Raw genomic sequence first — 20,015 nt, 5'->3', positions numbered from 1 at the left:
CTTGTTAAGAATATTATATTTGTATTTATTCATTTTTGTCTTTTTTTTTCTTTCAGATTGTGACCAGCATGGCAGAGTACCTGATGAGATCCACCACAGAGGCCCCAGACATTCTAATGCTGGGGGAAGGACATCAGTGTTCACAAGCTTTTTTCATTGTGAATGGGGGGGGGGGGGGCCCTTTGAGCAGCCTTCTCTTTGGCTGCTGTGGACGTCTGTCTCATGGCGTTCTTGGTCTTCTATGTCGGTTATCCAAAACTTTGTGCTAAAGTTTGGGAGTTCATCCAGACGACCGTGTTTCAGAGACCAGGACATGAATCTAACGCTGTCAAATTAATGCGAGCTCAGATAGCTACTATGCAGTTTTTTAATTTCTATGTAGGCTATGTCACACGGTTGAGTTAAAGGGCCCATATTCTGCACTGAAGACAGAGGACATTCAGGAACCAGATCTCACTCAGACACCATGGATGGTTTTTATTGTGTGTGTGTGTGTGTGTGTGTGTGTTTGTGTGTGTGTGTGTGTACCAGAGACACAAATAACCCCCAAATCCCAGAAAAAAGAGATTGTTTTTTGGGCGCTTTAAAATTTAAAAGTTGGTTTGAAAGTTCAATGAAGCATTAAGCATGATATGAAGTTTAAGAAATTGTGACTTTTTGTCCGTTTAGGGATGTAATAAGTGACACATCACATGTTTTAAATCAAGAATGTAAAATTACTTTTGTATTCTTTTATACTATTTGTAATGTTAACTGAAATTAATTGTAATGTTTATTTTGTCTAAAGTAAATATATTTGGCTTGAAGCAATAAAACAAAATGCTGGGATGTTTTTGATTATTTCATAATATCATCAATACATTTCTTAACGTAAAAATCAAGTGGAAAAAAAAATACAGATAACCCAGAAAATGGGTTGTATTTTTCTAACCCATTTTTGGTCGTTTTAATCCAACAACATGGTTATTTTAACCAGTTGTTGGGTAGAAAATATAACCCAGCATGCCGGGTCAAAGCCATAACCCAACCCTGCTTGGTCAAAACCAGGGGTGATCCGAGTATCCGGCTGAAACGAGTATCCGGTACGGATAAAGCACTTTTGCCGAGTACAAGTATTATCCGAGTAATATGAGTCAATATCCGTGCTCGGATTGAATAAAACTCCTCAACTGGCCGCGCAGCGTTCTGTGATAATCACAACGCCCCCCCCCCCCCCCCCCTACAAACCCGCTCGGATCAATCACACACACACAGAACATGGAGAAATGCGCTCCCTCGGCCTCTCTCTCGCTCCCTCTCTCTCTCTCCCTCTCTCTCTCTCTCTCTCTCTCTCTCGCGCGCGCGCGCTCCCGCTCCGTCAGGCAGTCGGGTCTGCGGATCTGTTCCGTTAACGTTTAGGGTTTCTTCAGCTTCAGGTTTGTTTTTAACTTCGGTTAGTAGTCCTTACATAGTAACCAGTAGATTTCTGGGCTCGTGGGGTTTCAGACGTGTTGCTCGGTTTAAATGCAACTCCCGTTGCGTCTCTGCCATTGGAGTTTTTTTTTACTGTCAGCTGCCCCCCGCCCCCCGCCCCCTCTCTCTCTGTGTCTCTCTCTTACACAACACACACACACCCACACACACACACACACACACACACACCTGGTGTGGAAATAAAAAAAATAAAAAAGAACCAAAAAAAAATCACACTGATCATAAAAAAAGTTAAAAAAGAAAAGTTATACTGAGTATGAAAACTCTTGTTCATTACAATTTTACTTCATAATTGCAACCGCATGTGTTGTATTCATTGTTGCAAAACGTTCTGTATATAGTTTGTTTGTTACCATGACCAACACCATTGATCTGAGCTTGATGCTGTCATGTAAATAGTTTTCTAATCAGCAATAAAATATAAACATTTTTGATCAACTCATATCAATTGCTGCTTAATAACATACGGTTAAAGCCCCGCACATTTCAAGAGAACCCAACACACTTCCGGGTTAAATCTGACCACTTCCGGTTTAGGCCCCGCCCAGTCCGAGTACGGATCCGATACAGATAATTCATGTGGTAACGATACAGATAAAGATACAGATAATGCTGTACTCGCTCATCCTAGTCAAAACAACCCAGCGATGGATCGATCCATATTTGACCCATGTGGTAAAATAATACAATGGCTGAGGTGGTGATGAGCAGGGCACCCAGAACGGTCACGTAAAAGCTGGCTTAAAGTATAAATTGTATTAACCAAAGAGTGTGTGTGTATGTGTGACATATTATACATTATGCTTTGCAGCTGGGGTGCAGCTAGGAAGGAGAGAACAGGAGGGCTGTCTTAGTCAGATAGAAGCTACAGTGAGCACAAGAAGAGGATGTGGTGAGGACAGGACACTGAAGTTCAAGGACGTCTGATAACTCAGAACAGGACGTGCAGACTGAGAAGGGAGTGAGCACAGCGTCTTGTTGGGTAAATGATAACTGAGTAAAAACAGATAGGCAGAAGGAAGAGGGAAGAGGCAGAATAAGAAGTGGGCCCCAGCAAACCATATAGCTGACAATCAGGCTCCACAAGGGTAACCTATATAACATGAGCACAAACATTGTCAAAGTGCCTTTTTGGGGAACTCTGAACTAGTCAGGTCTCCATCAGGACCGTGCACGTCTAACTGCCCGGAATGCATTTCATCTGAACTATTACAATAAATGCTGTGCTGTATATGCCGTAATACTTGGAGTCAGTAGAATTATTTTCTCGTCCTCGTGGTCCATAGGCCCACTCAGTCTCCCAACAAAATTGGTGACCCCGGACGTGATGGTAAACTGAACGGGAGGACTTGGAAGCAACCCCAGTATTGTACTGGTGGTTTTACTACTCGGGGCCCGCAGGCTGGTCATTTCCCCAGCCTAAGTGGACCTAGGGCGGGAAAGCGGCTGTTCGAACTGATCACACGAGAGCTCTCCATAAAGAGGTAAGCAGAAGCCTGTTTATCAAAATTCTGTTATTGGAAAACTGCTAAAAATCATTGTGATCAGTTTGAGCTGCTTGTGAGTATCGTTTTTGCAATTTCTAAAGGAGGAATGTTGTTTGGATGAACTGCTGTGGCATATGTGTTTGTGTTGGCTAAGAGAAAGCATAAGAAGAAGTAAAGGAGCTTTTCGGTAGGAGAAGAAAAGGGGTAAAGTTCAGAGTGGGAAAAAGAAAAGTGACGGGGCCAAGAGAAGTCCCGGGTAGGAGAATGCTAAGGACAGATAGTTCAGATGACTGACTTGGAGTTGGGAGAGCTGCCTCAAAATAAGACTAGGTTGGACGAGGGTCCCGGACCATTGAGTGTCAAAAGGAAGGCCAGACACACATATAGAAGCGTGTAAGTGTGCATTGGTTGAGCCAGTGAAATTATATACTCGCGGGGGTGTAGAGTGACATTTTCTCCCGTGCAGACATATAGATCGTGGAGAGCCGCCAAAGGGCGTAGCAGAGCGTTGTGTAGGTTGTTGTGTTTGATTGCATTGCATTTTTAGGTGTGTACTTTGTCGTGTTTTGGATTGATGTTATATTTTAAATAAGGAACAAACCAGATAGAATGGGCTACCCCTTACGAGAATTGTTGGTAGGGGCCCTAAGAAGGGAGGAGGGGAAAGGAGATAAAAAGATAGCGAGGATATTGGTAGCGGAGTGGGAAAGACAGGTTGGATCCCTGTGGCGGGAGGACCAACAAAGGAGCAGGTATGTAGCATAGTTGGTTATGAGCGTGGCAAGTTGGACCATGCACAAAGGGAGCAGAGGAGGAAGCAGGAGACAAGAGAGTCCATTTCACCAGGCCTAAAAGAAAAAATATTAGGAAGAAAAAGCCAAGTGGGAAGTGGGAAATAATTGACTAAAGCAATGTTGAAAAAGATTGGAGATGGTGGCTTAGCAGACAGGAGGTGATAAGACTACTAGTAAAACTGAAGAGGCAGACAGGGCACCACCACCCAACAGCCACCCACTAACCCCTTTTACCCTGATTTGGCAAGTTTGGGCGGTATCTGCTCCACCACACCCCCGTACCTCAACCGGCTCGCCAGTAACTCAAGCTCTAGTAGTGACAGCACAGCTCCAGCCTAATTCCCTCCAAATTAATATGCCATCAGACCCAAGAATGCAGGAGCTAGAAAACAGGCTCCAAGATTTAGAGTGTCATGTAAATATGGTGGTACAAAAAGCAGACGCCTCTGGCGCAGCTGCAAGTACAGCAACTGCGCCACCAAAACCTCAGAAGCCCGAAACAGGCAAAGATTTTTTCTCTCGAGAGTTCCGTATAAAAAAACCCAGATTACTTCCATCAGTCCACTCCTATGCAGAGAGAGGAGGAGGAGGCAAGAGATCCCCCATCTCAAGGGGAAGACTATGAGGGAGACAAATCAGACAGTGAAGATAGTGAAAAAGGAGAATCAGAAACAGACAGATTGTCTGTCAGGAGCAGCAGGAAAACTAATAGTCCTCCTCCAGACTTATTTATGACAGGGACATAAAAGGAAGAATAACGCCTGTAGATCCAGATGAGGAAAGCATAAGGCGCTCTAGGAGAATTAAGGCCAAATTACAGAAAGAATTTGATGAAATTCGGACAGCCCAGCAAGATTTGATTCGCTCACTTAATGAAGTAAGCCAAAATGCAAAACCAGGAACACAGTGTCCTCTCCGCCCTGTGGGAGGAGCGGGAGGAGGGATGATGGTCTACGCCCCCTATAGCTTTGGAGATTTAGATACACTGTGTGCTAAGCTCCCCGCCCTTACAGGAGGAGCTGAACATTTTCAAGATGTGTTTGCAGCACTTACAGTGGGGTTAGTCTGTGTCTAGGAGATTACAGAGCTGTCCTCTCTAGAGTTATGGGCGTAGACGAGGCGACTAATGTACTAGTAGCTGCCGGAGTAGGCCCCACCATCCCCTCATCTGAACCAGCAGCTACATTTTCCCCTTATCTTTGGAGAGAACTACATGCCAGATATCCCACCACAGGAGATCAGACAGCATGGCATGATTTGAAAAGAAACACAGATGAAAATTATGATGCTTACATAGACCGCGCTAAACAGGTTTGGCAAAAAGCGATGCGTGAACCATGGAATCGCTCACAAACCACAATTGCACTCTTCAGGCATGGTGTCATACAGGGGTTGCCACCCACAGTCCAGACCCAGCTCGATGGTGTAGTTGGGCTAAAAACCATGTCTGATGCTCACTGGTCTGAACATGTCCGCCACTATCTGTTCAAATATCAGAGAACATCAGCTAATCAGGATGATGAACTAAAACAACTGCAGACCAAGTTGTTGAAAAAGCAGCTGGAAGACTTAACCAAGCAGAAACCTAAAGGAAAACAACTCCCTGTAGTTCAGGAACCCCCATCCCAACCCACCAACGTAGCACCAGTAGTGGAAGCAGTCACACAACTGCTACAGAGAGCCCAAGGTTATTGGCCCTCACCACCTCAACCTCCATGGCCCGGCCAAAATCAGGGTCCTCCTTTTACCCAACAGTGGCCCCAAAGGGGGAGAGGCAGGGGTAACTACTCAAGGGGGCGTGGAAGAGGAGGCCCCCCCTCACAGCCACACTTCCTGGCTACAATTGCAACCAACCAGGCCACTTTGCCAGAGACTGCCAACAGCCCCAACAGACTCAACAGCACTCCTATCAGAGTGGGGGCCACCCCAACCCACCACTCCCACCCACACGTCACTCAGCTGAACCATGGCCCCCTCCCCCCAATCAGTCACTCCAGCAGCAGTGGTATGACCAACAGTATGGCCCCCAATGAGAATTAGCACCCACTGACATCCATTTTAGTTCCTCTTCAGAACCGCTAGTCACCCTAGCATCCAAGGCCATCCTATGTAATGTTAGCAGATACAGGGGCTACATTCTCCTGTATCAACACTGATCATTTCCCCCTTCTAATAAAACTCAGTCTATTATGGGAGTTAGTGGGACCCCTTTGATCCAACATTTCACTCATCCTCTCCCACCACCTTCGGCAATCAGACTCATTCCCACCCTTTCTACTGTCCCCCACCCTGTCCAGTTAATCTGTAGGAAGAGACCTCATGTGTAAAATCACCTCTCCATTTGGATGAACGATGAAGGCATCCACGTAACAGAACACACCCCACCCGTATCTACCTTAGTGTCCCCAGTGACTGTGTTGGCCCTTAACCCCTACTCCTTCCCCTCCCCCACATCAGTTTGTCTATTGGTTGAGACTTAGGCTGAATCCCATTCCTTCCCCTTACCCTACCCCTTGGCCCTTACCCCTACCCTTGGCCTTGAACCAAGGGGTAGGGTAAGGGGGAAAACATACCCCTATGAATTGGGACACCACTTGGTGACATCACCATACAGTATTGATCACAAACCTCCAAGATGCCGTCTAGGTCTGTTGATTGTGTGGGTTTGGACAACAGTGTTATATATTTTATAGTATTTTAGTTCACTTTGGTAGTGCAGAGTACTTATCTGTGTAGTACTTAGGTCTGTTTGCAATACAAATGTGTATACACATGCATCATGTTACATATACATACATATACACCCTATACTGGTGTGGTTTATCTGTTTCAGTATCACCGTTTTGAATGTCTTGATGTTCACAAAAACATTTTGTTGCAAAAATCGTCTTATTGGTGATAAATTGAACATCCGGCAAAAACTTACATAAAATAATGTTACAGAACCATTGTCAACTATATTAAACCAATAAACTAACATGTCGCACACAATAAAAGGCACTCATATGTGTAAAACTAAAAAAATACCACAAGACCACAAACAAAACTCACACACACACACTACACTTTGTAGCTACAGCTGCTCTGATATTCCAGACCAGTCTGGAGCATTTTGGCCAGTAACCCCCCCTCACATATCATCAGTGTCCCATATCAAAACCAACAACAATATAACAAGTGCATGAATTTGAACAAATTAATTAATATTATTACAATAATAGTAGGCTACAATGCAATAATGAATGGGTACAACATGAACAATGAATTAGGAAACGTCTGCTCGTTTGCAGCCGCCAACCTGGATCAGCTGCTGTGTCCTCCTGTGTCCTCCTGTGTGAGACAGGGCGAATATGTAAGCACGTAGCGATGTATCATAGACCCGTTAATATATATCTAGCATACAATCTATGCGATCTATACAGTCCATTCAAGCAGAAATATGTGGGCTGTTCAACGTTATGCGTTAGCGATTAGCGTTAGCGATTAGCGTTAGCATTGCAAGCTAGCGATTTTTAAAAAGTTTCAGTTTAGGAACATGGGTACACATGTACAGGCGCATAGACCACAACAACAAGACTGTCGAACTTTTTAATCAATTATTTAAAGCTGAAAATACTTACATTCATGTGTCTCTCTGGTTGATGCAGCAGCCACACTGCCTGTGTGGTTTTCTAGTGAGGTCGCGTCCACACTAGATCCGTAGGGGTCTACAGCCCTTGATCTATGCCCTACCCCTTCCTCGTAATACTATTGGACGGCACTAGGTGCCGCGTGAACGCGCAAAAGGTAGGGGAAGGGGTAAGGGGAAGGGGTAAGGGGAAGGAATGGGATTCAGCCTTATTCCCACTGGCCCAGATACCCCATCCATTCAGCATGCATTTCACCTACTGCGCCCACAAATCTACAAACTCAATCCCTACATGTCCCCATTGCCAGATGTCCATTGCACACTTCATATTGCTGAAGACCTGGACACACCCTACCAAGATGACTGGGAGGAAAACATGAAAGGTCAGAAACCCCTGGTCATGTGCAGAGGTATCTATTGTGGGAAGGAAGGAGTTGCCGCTGCCGCGCTGTTGACACACTTTGGAAACCAGTGGTATACTTTATGGGACTCTGCTGTTCCTCATGTCACGTTAGCAGTAGGGTTTGGCCAGGAGGCTCGGAGCCTAGGCCCTATGGTTAAGAGGGCCCTGGGTTACACCTGGGACTACACTTCGGTCCCAGGCCTTTTCAAAGCCAAAGAGGAAGACCAAATGTGGTGTTTCAAGGCCCCCAAAACAACGGATCGCACCCAGCCAGAGGTGTTGCCCCTCCCCCGTGAGCAGGGACTCCCATGCACAGACCATCCTAGTGCTGCCTCAGCGCACTCATCCCTTCCCCCACACCTTTTCACCACAGGTCCCTATGATGCTGGCCTCTTAGACACGCCACCTGTAGTTGTCAATATTAAACCACACTTTCAGACTGTCCTATATAGACCACAATACAGACTGACTGAAGAACAGATACAGGGCATCTCCCCCACCATCGACGGATTGTTGGCAGCAGGTGTTATCTACCCCACCAATTCCCTTTGGAACACTCCCATTCTCCCAGTTCCAAAGGCAGGAGGAAAAGGATGGAGGATGGTTCAAGACTTCCGAAGCATCCACTCTCACCCCACCAGACTATACCCTCCCTTTTCATATGGATGTTTCTGAAAAACACGGCTTTCTTAACGCCATTCTTTTTCAGAAAAAAGGGGGAGAGAGACATGTGTTGATGTATCACTCATCAAGACTGGACACAGTTGAAAAAGGACAAACGACATGCGCAAGATATGTGGCAGCGTTAGCAAAAGCAATTGACAAAACAGCCCATGTGGTAATGTGCCACCCATTGACAATTCACACGTCACATGGAGTGACAGCTTTTCTGACAAGTAAGGAATTTTCATATAGCGCAGCAAGACAGACAAAACTACAAGCCACGTGCACACAACCACATATCAGTTATACCACAGAAGGCATTAACATGGCGGACGCCATGACAACATCAGGACAGCCACACGTCTGTGAAGAACAAGCAGCAGTGGAAAGCAAAGTTCGAGATGACCTACAAAATGAACCAATAATGGATGCAGACATGTGGCTGTACACGGACGGATGCTGTTACCGAACAGAGGAAGGCACAAATCGAGCTTCCAATGCTGTAGTACAACAACTCCCAGATGGAAACCACGTGGAGCTGGAAGCAGGAATAATACCGCAACCAGCCTCAGCACAAAGAGCTGAGATCATGGCCCTCACAGCTGCATTAAGACTGAGCAAAGATAAGACTGTAAATATATTCACTGACTCAGCATATGCACATGGAACGGCACACCTAGATGCCATAATGTGGAAAAGAAGAGGATTTCTGACCTCATCAGGAGCACCGATCAAGCATCAAAAAGAAGTAATGGATCTAGTGGAAGCAATGGAATTACCCCAAAAGCTGGCAATAATGAAGTGCAAGGGACATGACAGTGGACAAGGACGTGTAAGTGCTGGAAATGAAGCAGCAGACCAAGCAGCAAAGAAAGCTGGAGGATACACTCCAAAACAAATGGTGACAGTAGTGCAACCAAGGCAGCAAACAGTGCCATTGACACCAAAAGACATTGAAGAAATGCAGACAAAAGCTGGAGCTTACGAATGGAACCAATGGCAAAGATATGGGGCCACCAAAGACCAGCAAGGACTATGGCGTTCACACCAAGGAAAATTGGCAGCCTCAGCCGAAATGTGCAGACTATTGCTGCCAGAGGCACACAGACCCACGCATGAAAGCAGAAAACAGACTCTAGAGAACATTTCCCAACTGTGGTGGCACCCCAATATGAGAGACATGGTTACCCACTTTTGTCAGGAGTGCAATGTATGTGGCAGTTTTAACCCGCGAAAACCATTTACCACACTGCAAGGAGCGTTCCCAGTCCCATCAGCATGTTCCCAAGACATTAGTATAGACTACACAGACATGGGAGCAGAAAATGTAGTTCAGGGAAAAAGATATTTGCTGGTAATGGTAGACAGATTTTCCAGATGGGTAGAAGCAATCCCCACTAGACGAGAAGATGCAAAAACAGTTGTAAAATGGCTTAAAACTGAACTAATACCAAGATACGGAGTGCCGAGACGAATTAGATCAGACAATGGCACCCACTTTAACAACAAACTACTCCAAGAAGTAGAATTGGCATTGGGGATCACGCACACTTTTGGATCAGTGTATCATCCCCAGTCCCAAGGACTAGTGGAAAGAGCAAATCAGACCCTGAAGGCAAAAATAGCCAAGATTTGTGCAGACAGCAAACTAAAATGGGTAGATGCTCTGCCCTTGGCCCTCATGGCTATGAGGTCCTCAAAAGGGGGAGAAACACATCTCTCCCCACACGAGATAATGACAGGCAGGTTAATGCCAGGCCCACCCAATGATGGGGGCCACATGCCAGCATTAGACATACAACAAGTAGAAATGTCTGACTACATAAAAAATTAACATCCCTGGTTTCAGCCCTTTCTACCCAGGTCCAGACAGTGTACCAGCAACCTGACAAAAAACCCCTGCCGGCGGTGAAGGTGGGTGACTGGGTGCGGGTCAAGGTTCATAAGCGAAAGTGGACTGACCCCAGGTGGACCGGACCGTACGAAGTGAAGGAGGTTACTTCACACTCGGTGCAGGTGAAAGGTAAATCAGGTGCACCCTGGCACCACTTGACACATTGTGCCCCAGCCACTGCACCTACCCGCACCTTAGAGGAAATTAAAGGAGACATAAAAAATGTATAGATGGGAAAGATTGAGCGACCGAGTCACAGGTACCCCTGAGCCAGGCCCCCCTGAAGGACCATGTGAAAGACCTGAAGGAAAGGTAATGTGGGCCATAGGAACAGTTATAACTGTGCTAGTAGTAGGGGTACTGTTGGGACTAGAGTCACAAGCTAGATGGGAAAGGCAAAATCCAGCGAATTTGACGCATTACAACTATACCAGTGTAGTCCATTCACCTGTTAAAAGAGACACAACTCAACCAAAAGGGGGTGACAATGTCACTCACAGGGAAGGACTAGGACATAAGAGAGAAAGAAGGTCAATTTGGACATCAGTAAGTCACCCCCACACCTCAGGCCCGCAACCACGATGTGGAGCCAAATTAACGTTGCCTTACAGTAGGGGCTCCACCACTGCTTTCACCTTTGACTTGTGTCAGGCCATAGATTGCGGAAGAAGACCATCAGACTATTGGGGAAGTGACATATATCTGTGTGACGACCTAAATGAGAATCGGGAGTGTGAAGAAGGACAAGATAAGACAATGGCAAGATTATGCAATAGTTGGAGCAAAGTAGGATGGACCACAGGTGCGTGGGAACCTCCTGCTAGGCAGTGGAACACCAGCAGAGATTGGGAGGTTTTAGGCCTACAGAGAGATTACAGCCAGTATCATAATCAGAATATGTTGACTCTTTCTATAAACAGAGCTAACTGCAGTACACATGGGAATGATGTATGGATGCTGGCCATAGCAGTGTACCAATCAGGTGACGACCAAGTTACTCCACTGCAAATTAATTTTGTAGATCCCCGCCCTATGGCTACTCAGACATCTTCGCCAATACCTACGCCAAAACCAGTAAAATCAGACAAAGAAGTACTAATCCAGGACTTCTCCAGAATGAATCCAGAAGACTTGTTAGAGTTAGCCTCAGGAGCAGGAAATGACAATTTGTGGGTAAAATGGCTTATACAAAATGCAAAGGACCAATACATGGGGGGATGTGTCGCATGTGCAGCGGCACGGCCCTCTATGTTCACCAACCCAGCTCCCCTCTATCCAGACACAGACCCACTAGGATATGAATGCATGCTAAATATAACTCGAACCAAGGTGCCGACTCCTAATTGCAGTGCGCTAGGTACGGTTTTTCCACCAGGATTTGAAAAACCTGGGTATTTCACTGCTCTAAAGGGGGAAGGTGCAAGATATCACTGCTATAATTTCACAGGCCAGGTTAAGCCCACTGTAAAGTTAGGAAAGATTCCCCCGGATTGGTGTAACATAACGACTCAAGAGCAAGGACAGATAGGACCCCAAGCTAGAATTGGATTGTTTTATTACTGTGGAGGCCTGCGCATCTATTCACAGATAAAGTTTCCAAACAGAACACACGGAGTATGTGCCATGATCCGGCTAGCCATGCCCATTTCCCTAGTGGGCAACAAGATACAGTACACACCCCATAGGACAGTGCAACTCACCATTAGGAGGCGAAGACATGTGCTAGCTGCAGGAGCTTATAAGCCGAAATTTGATCCATTCCTAGGAACCCCCACTTATATGGATAGTATTGGAGTCCCCAGAGGTTTCCCAAATGAATATAAGATAGCAGATCAAATTGCCGCTGGGTTTGAAAATATCCCAATTTTCTCAGCCTTATTTCCAGTAACTCCAAACAAAAATGTTGACCGTATAAATTTTGTTTATTATAATGTGTTGCGTTTGAGTAATGCCACTAGGGATGCAATCGAGGGGCTGGCAGAGCAGATGGCTCCTACATCATTGATGGCGCTGCAGAACCGGATGGCCCTGGACATGCTGCTGGCCGAGAAGGGAGGTGTCTGTTCCATGTTCGGAGAGATGTGCTGTACGGTCATTCCTAACAACACTGCCCCAGACGGGAAGGTCACCAGGGCTTTGAACCAACTTCGAGCCCTTTCCCAGGAGATGCATGACGCCTCAGGTGTATCAAATCCATTGGAGGGGTGGATGATAACCATGTTTGGCAAATGGAAGAATTTTATCACTGCTTGTTTGACATCTATCGCTGTTTTTCTCGCTATTCTAGTTACCTGTGGGTGTTGCTGTGTGCCCTGCCTGCGGACCATGATATCCCGGCTCATCACCACTGCCTTGTCCAAAGAAAAAGCGCCGCCTCCCTACTCCGCTGGGATGGTGCCATTACTCACCATGCCTGAGGACGGAGAGGACGCTGAGGCACTGCAGTTAGTGTAAAATGTGTTCGCACCTAGTAGGTGCGAAAAGGGGGAATTTGTGGTGAAATAATACAATGGCTGAGGTGGTGATGAGCAGGGCACCCAGGAACGGTCACGTAAAAGCTGGCTTAAAGTATAAATTGTATTAACCAAAGAGTGTGTGTGTATGTGTGACATATTAAACATTATGCTTTGCAGCTGGGGTGCAGCTAGGAAGGAGAGAACAGGGAGGGCTGTCTTAGTCAGATAGAAGCTACAGTGAGCACAAGAAGAGGATGTGGTGAGGACAAGGACACTGAAGTTCAAGGACGGTCTGATAACTCAGAGAACAGGACGTGCAGACTGAGAAGGGAGTGAGCACAGCTGTCTTGTTTGGTAAATGATACCTGAGTAAAAACAGATAGGCAAGAAGGAAGAGGGAAGAGGCAGAATAAGAAGTGTGTCCCCAGCAACCATAGCTGACCAATCAGGCTCCACAAGGGGAACCTCTATATAACATGAGCACAACATTGTCAAAGTGCCTTTTTGGGGAACTCTGAACTAGTCAGGTCTCCATCAGGACCGTGCACGTCTAACTGCCCGGAATGCATTTCATCTGAACTATTACAATAAATTGCTTGCTGGTATAGCCGTAATACTTGGAGTCAGTAGAATTATTTTCCTCGTCCTCTGTGGTCCATAGGGCCCACTCAGTCTCCCACAACACCCAGCACTGGTTTTACCAATAGACCCAAGTTGGGTATATTTAACCAGCATTTTAAGAGTGGTGACTTATTTGTGCTATTTGCCTGTTACAATCCTTTCTCTTGTGCCTCAGCTGCCATTGGAACCTGACCTCCTGCTTCACTCCTGCATCCACATGACCCCCCCACCACCACTAGCCGGCTTACTGTCTTCTCTGACGGACTCGCGCTTCCTGGAAACCACCAGACCTGTTCACCCTGGAAACCTGAACGTGCTTTTCCCCCTCAAAAACCTAGACTTGATACTTGAGTACTTTAAATCAACCTATTCATTCACACTCCTGTCTCTGGTTCTTTCGCGGCATTTGGGTCCTGTTCCTAATAGTTACCACTTCAGAGTACAGTAAGTACATAATTTATATGTTGCAGTGTATATTTTATTGTATTTCAACTGTTAGGATTAGATCTTGACATGCATGTCCTTGTATGTTTAATTTTACTCTAAAAATGTGCATTTGATTATCATTAGATTGAATAAGTTTTTTTTCCTTTGCATTTGTGATCATACTTGTTAGAATTTACAATAACCCTACACAATTGAACAGCACCTAGTGCATTTCCAATTACACTTGACTAATTACAATTCAATTGTTATGTCTTCTTGTATGACTACAATACTGTATGTCCCTATAGTCACTACAGAAAAACAACAAAAGTATTTCTAAAAATACCTTTTATTGCACATTGAAATGGGCAGTAACTTAAAAAAATACATAAACCACAAACACTGTCAATATTTCTAAGATTCTGTTGAAAATTGAATTAAATAGTGTAGTTCACCTTTTACAATCCAATGTAAGTTCCACACATAAAACACTGCTATGGTTAAGTAAAGGCAAACTTGCCATCTTGGCTCTCAGCAATCCTATTTCTGGAAGAAAGAAAGAAAGAATCTCAATTTCCGTTTAAGCCCCTCATGTTAATATCTATGCACACTAGCATGTAACTGTACTTTATTGATTATCTAGGAGAATACCATGAATCAACAACAGTCCAGTTGTTCTTTATTGTAACGTAACTTAGTTAAATTAGCTTATTTCCACTAACATAGCTCTTAACAGCATGCCAAGGTTAAATACACCAACTATAGACTGACAGGGCAACAGTAGCACGACATTATTGGTGCATTATGGTTTTTACAGTTAGCTAAACGTTATAAGAAACTTGGTTATACATTTCTAATAGTTAGCGTTAAATAGTGATAAGCATTACCATTCACCGTTTCGCATTTCGGCTGACACTACGTTAAATTTAGAACAGTAAACTTCGATTTGCAGAAAATGAAGGTTAGCATGTTTTACCATAGCTAGCTAAGTGGCAAGCTAACGTTACAGACAATTTACATAGTAACTTCAGATACCTTTTACTTTACAATGTGACTCCTCTATTTGTACTAACTATGGATAAAGATATCTTAAAACCTAGCAAAGCTACATCTTACCTTGAATTATGTAGGCTAGCTTCACAGCAGTTTCATCCACATTGCCAGTGAAAGTGGTTAGCTAAGGTAACGGTAGAGCAGCGTTGCTAATCGCTCAGCTAACGTCAGTCAGATCCCGCCCATAGACTCTATATAACGCCCAAGCGTCTGTGGCTCCTCTCTCACTCCGCCCTCTCGTCTAAATTCATCACATCCACAACCAGATGGCTGCACCCATAATCGTCAAACTCGACGACTCATATCAGCTCTCTACAGACTGATGGGTGACGTCACACATCCATCTGTCCATTAATATAACGTCTATGGTTAGTCATGAGGTTACGGAAACATTCAAAATTAGACATTCCCATAAAATTAAATATCAGTGTAATACTGCAGCGTGACTCTTTGTCTAACAGAGAGGAAACATGAAACAACACGTCAGGATTCTCTTATTGGGGGAGCGTAAGTCATTGGCCCTGAAAGCTGTAACGTATATCACGTGCTAAAAGACTAGCAAACAGCTGCTGGAGCTCGGTTACTTCTGCTGGTTTATAGTTAGTTCACTGTCTCAGGGAAATAGAGAAAGGGATGCATTTCTGCACTAGTTGTATGTTTTTTTAACGTTAACGGAATTAATTACCATAGAGAAGTAACGTTAGTAAACCTGTTATTGTTGTTTTGTTGTCTTATCAGCTGCCATCTACTGAAAGCAGCATGACAAGATAAACAACGGTAATGTTACTTAAGTATTCTGCAATTTAAAACATTTAGCTAAGTTAGAGCGCATAGACATGCTAGCTGACTGTTAACCGGATAGTATAGCTGTCATGAATAGCTAACGTTAGTAGGCTACTATAGGTTAAGGAGCGTTGCCAACACGTGCACACAAAATACATGAAAACGTGTCTAATCTGCAAATCTGCAATCTGCGAAAAACGGTGCAAATTCCTCATAGACTTTAATGGGAAATCTTAGGGAATCACTCAACATCGCTTAAAACAACACCTCCATGCTGGCATCGCCATACTTTAACGTAAAACATAGTTACAACAGAAACGGAAGATAGGACTTTGGTGGTTATTGGGCTGAATGGGCATTCCAGATATCAAGCACGGTTTCTCCCAAATCACACTTTTACAACCATCACTACTCTAGTGTTAGTAGAAATCAACGCACACTTTACCATTTCCACGTGAACATATGTTTTATACACGCTAAAAGTACTGTTTTATAAATGGAGGCTGGTTGGTTTAGTGCTAGGTTCGTTATAGCTGTTTCTGGGAAATAGAAAGGTCTTAAATAGGTTGTAAAAAGGTCTTTCTCTGAAGGGATAAGACACTTAACACTTCACCTTTAAAACTAAAATTAAAATTTTAGCAAACTGGGTGTTTTATTTATATATATTTTGCTCAGGCAGGCATTTCTAAACCCACCAGACTCCATGTAAATAAACACTCATTTTAGCAGTGTATTACACACTTCATTCAAACTGGCAAGAAACCAAATAAAACTATGAAAAGCTGTTTTTGGTCTTCTCTACACTTTTTCTAACCATCACAACTCTAGTGTTAGTGGAAATAAACACATGCGTTACTCATTTACATATGAACATATGTTTACTCTCTACACGCCAAAAGTACTGTTTTTTTAAATGGAGTCTGGTGGATGTTTTTATTATTTATCAGTCATTTAAACCAGAAATGCAGTCGATACACATGCTTGCTCTGCAGATTGTTTATGAATCAACATGTATGCATTTGGCTTGCCGTCTGCCTACAGCGTAGCTCTTCTGCAGCCCGTCATGGCGTTCATAATTTGTGCGATTAGAATGGGACGTCACTTCCAAAGGGTCTATACATATAGTGCAGTTTGATATATTTATGCTGTATATTTTTAAATTAGTGAGATATTTAAAGAGAAAAAAATAGTTACCAAAAATAATCTGTTATATTAAAATGATTTTATCTTAACAAAACGTTTCAAAAAAAGAAACCACTCAAACCTGGCTATTCAGTTAGTGTTTAAATGTTAAGGTTAATGTTAAGGAAATTAATTTGTAACGTTACAGAAACATCATCTTCTAGTCTGCCCTTTGCTAGATATTTGCTTGGCAACATTCCCCACCAATCAGAGACGTTGCTTCACACACCCACACACACACACCATCAGCCATCAGATTTGTACATATTATTACTATTTTATTGAATTGTATTTTTTGTTATTTATAGCATCTTATTTTACCAGCTTATTTATAGCATATTCTATATGAAGATATACCTTCTTCATATTTTTAAATTGTAGATGGGAATTTGTGATTAGCCTCGGTTCAGGAGCTGACTTGTTGTAGCCCAATGTAACTAACAGAGTGCCTATCCATTACATGTACCAAACAACTTACCATTGACATTATATCACATCTGGTGACAGACCCTCTAAACTGTGACAACCTCACTAGTCACTTCACTAAGTTGTACATTAGATATAACTTACCTGTCCAACGTGGTGAGTGGGCCGAGCCTTGAACTGGTCTCATTTGGTCGGCTGACACCTGTATGGATGCACTTGCTCACAGGGGTCACCTGTAGAAGCAGAAGATAGAGACAAAAGGACAATAAAGAGAAAGTCCTAGAGAGGATATTTGAAATCTGAATTAAAAAAAAAAACAGTAAGCACTGATAGAAAGACTTTGGAGCCATTTTGTCATCAAGGCCCTGTAAAAAAGAAAAAATACATAACATACTGCAGACCGTGGAGCATGAAAACTATACTCTGATGAATATAGCATTTAATGACTTCTTTGTTTTTGTTCTACCAGTCTGTAATGGCCAATGTCATCTCTGCTATGGTGTGCTGGGTATGTAGCATCAGAGCTGGTGGTGCTAACAAAAGCTATAAAAATCATGTTCCACCTGAAGCTAGATGAAAAATGTACTGGATTTTGGTGAAATGTGAAATGTTCTATGGTTAAAGCATTTGTCATGAGAACTATCAATTTCACAAAGCCAAATTTTGACCACCTTGCATCTCCATGGCCAGTCTGAGTCACCATAAGCATAGGTAATCTCCTCTCCTGGATTTATGTCTCCAACTGCAAACAAGCAGAGATGGGGCTTCCCTTGCATAGCGATGTACTTCATCTTGGCATTAGGGTTTATATGGTCGTCATTTACAAGTTTGCCAAACGATCCATTCTTTTTTGCTGCATCAACACTACAATCACACAAGTTACATTTTCTAAACAATCCGTTTTTATACTAAATATACTAAATTAACCTGAAGGGAGAAAAAGAGTCCTATAATTCTGATTAGATTAACCAGTGACATATACTTACCACCACAGTTTTCCATCAAAACTGAACTTGAACATTAACACTTTGAGGAGGTCATGGTATATTCTCTGTCTCCTCTCACATTCTTGCTTAGTTATCAGCTCACCTCTGTATTCCAACAGACAGTCTCCCTTTTCAAATGGAACAGAGGTGAAGATGCCACGACCTAATTCATCAAAGACAAAACAACAAATAAGTGGCAAAAAGTGATATGTATTAAAGTTGAATCATGATTAGACAGTCGGAAGATTTAACATACCTTTTACAGCACTGATGTACTTGATTTCAAGTCCTACTTTGTCACTTTTAGCAGTGTGGGAAATTACACTCAGATATTGTGATTATTGTGAGAAATTGTACTCAGGTATTGTGATCATATTTTGACACTGTGAATGAACTTATGCATAAGTTAATGAAACAAAACTCATGTCAGACATTGAATGAAGGAGAAATGTGTTGTTGCTTGGCATCCAGGTGGGAACGACATCTTGTTGTTAAACATTACATTTTGCAAGAGAACCGGATACAGTAAGGCCAGAAAGCCACGTGTTCACTCACAATGGGGGGAACAAGAGGGGAATTTCCACAGGAAATGACCCCCAACACACGCACGCACACAGACACATTGCCGAAGAATGTAAACAGGAAGTCGCGCCCACCCAGCCAATAGAAATACTGTTGCTAAGGCGATATGACCCGCCCAGTGACGCTTTTAACCAATAGGGCTCCTTAAAGAAAACCCTTATAAGCCGTTGTACACCTTTGCTGAGGGCCTTTTTGGGAACCTCTGAGCTAGTCATGTTCCATTTTAGGACCGTGCACGTATTGTCCGGAATGCATTGCTCTGTTTATATTAATAAATCATATACATAATCAAAGCTAGAGTGATTCCTTAGCTAATTGAGTCCCGACGTTTGGACCCTCCAAGTGGGATCGCAACAAATTTGGTAGCAGAGGATGGTTTTCGAGTAGTGATTACATTTAGGAATCCCACGGAATCAGGATTAGAAGTTGTTAAAACTCCAGGTCCAGATTCCACGGACAGTCCACGTCTGAAGGAACGAGACAAAGGAGGCATTGTGTGCAAACCTCGGAGGACTGGTCACTGAGAGCTCTCTACAAAAAAAGGTAGGCTGAACCTGTTTCATCAAACTCAGCATATTGTATAATAGTATAAACTAAATTAAAGTGATCAAACCTTCCGAGTGAGTACATTATGTAATGAGCAAAATAGACTAAAAATTATTAAGTGTTTTGTGGACATTGAGCAATGCATTCCGTTTTTCTGTGAATGAGAGTGAGAGTGCGTGAGTTGAAGCATCTGGGATGCGTAGACAATTCCAATTCTTGGAGCTGCGTCTGTGAGAGGTTCGATAAACTTGTCGGTAGATTCGCTGCAGTAGTATACTGATGAGGGAAGGCCGCGGCACAGCGAGCCAGTGTTCGTCGTAGTGGCTTCATCCATAAGGTGGGCCAACGCGTGAAAGTGTGTGAGTGTGGAAACATAGAGAGATGAATGAATGAGCGAGAGCGATTGAAGTGAAGAAAAAAGATGATTCCATAATTCTTTGGAGCACGTGACGTGAGTGATACGATAAACCTGCAGTGGTACTGTTAGGGGAAGTTTGCGGCGCGCTACGGGTCAGTGTTCGTCTTAGGGAGACACGGCCCATAAGGCGTGTCTCAACGGATGTAGAGAGTGAGTGAGAGTAAAAAGAAAGAGATAAGAGAAGAATAAGAGAT

The 20,015-nt window shown here is 43.6% G+C and overlaps 1 protein-coding gene and 1 long non-coding RNA gene across 2 annotated transcripts; one reads left to right on the top strand and one right to left on the bottom strand.

Annotated features, from left to right (window-relative positions):
• Positions 1-7,674: 7,674 nt before the first annotated feature.
• Positions 7,675-13,640, top strand: LOC116680374 (uncharacterized). The gene is made up of 5 exons (XM_032509459.1): positions 7,675-8,193; positions 8,357-9,280; positions 10,312-10,471; positions 12,705-12,786; positions 13,595-13,640. Exons 1-5 carry the CDS (start codon positions 7,675-7,677, stop codon positions 13,638-13,640), a joined length of 1,731 nt encoding a protein of 576 aa, XP_032365350.1.
• A 4,369-nt stretch (positions 13,641-18,009) lies between these two features.
• Positions 18,010-18,572, bottom strand: LOC116680375 (uncharacterized). The gene is made up of 3 exons (XR_004329757.1): positions 18,532-18,572; positions 18,276-18,438; positions 18,010-18,153 (listed from the first exon to the last, which is right to left on the bottom strand). It is a non-coding gene; the product is annotated as an uncharacterized LOC116680375 (long non-coding RNA).
• Between the last annotated feature and the right edge of the window lie 1,443 nt (positions 18,573-20,015).

This window comes from Etheostoma spectabile, unplaced genomic scaffold (assembly GCF_008692095.1).
Source record: "Etheostoma spectabile isolate EspeVRDwgs_2016 unplaced genomic scaffold, UIUC_Espe_1.0 scaffold00018417, whole genome shotgun sequence".
In the NCBI taxonomy this organism is placed as follows: domain Eukaryota; kingdom Metazoa; phylum Chordata; class Actinopteri; order Perciformes; family Percidae; genus Etheostoma; species Etheostoma spectabile.
Note: the sequence above shows the minus strand (reverse complement) of the source record. Positions and strands in the feature narration are given on the sequence as shown.

Excerpts from the sequence above, each read along its gene's own strand:
- LOC116680374 (XM_032509459.1), top strand. The coding sequence starts at position 7,675 with ATGTCCCCATTGCCAGATGTCCATTGCACACTTCATATTGCTGAAGAC. Across the intron at positions 8,194-8,356 it reads GCCTCTTAGACACGCCACCT|TTCCAAAGGCAGGAGGAAAA; the intron begins GTAGTTGTCAAT and ends CCATTCTCCCAG. Across the intron at positions 10,472-12,704 it reads ACACTCGGTGCAGGTGAAAG|AAAAAGCGCCGCCTCCCTAC; the intron begins GTAAATCAGGTG and ends CCTTGTCCAAAG.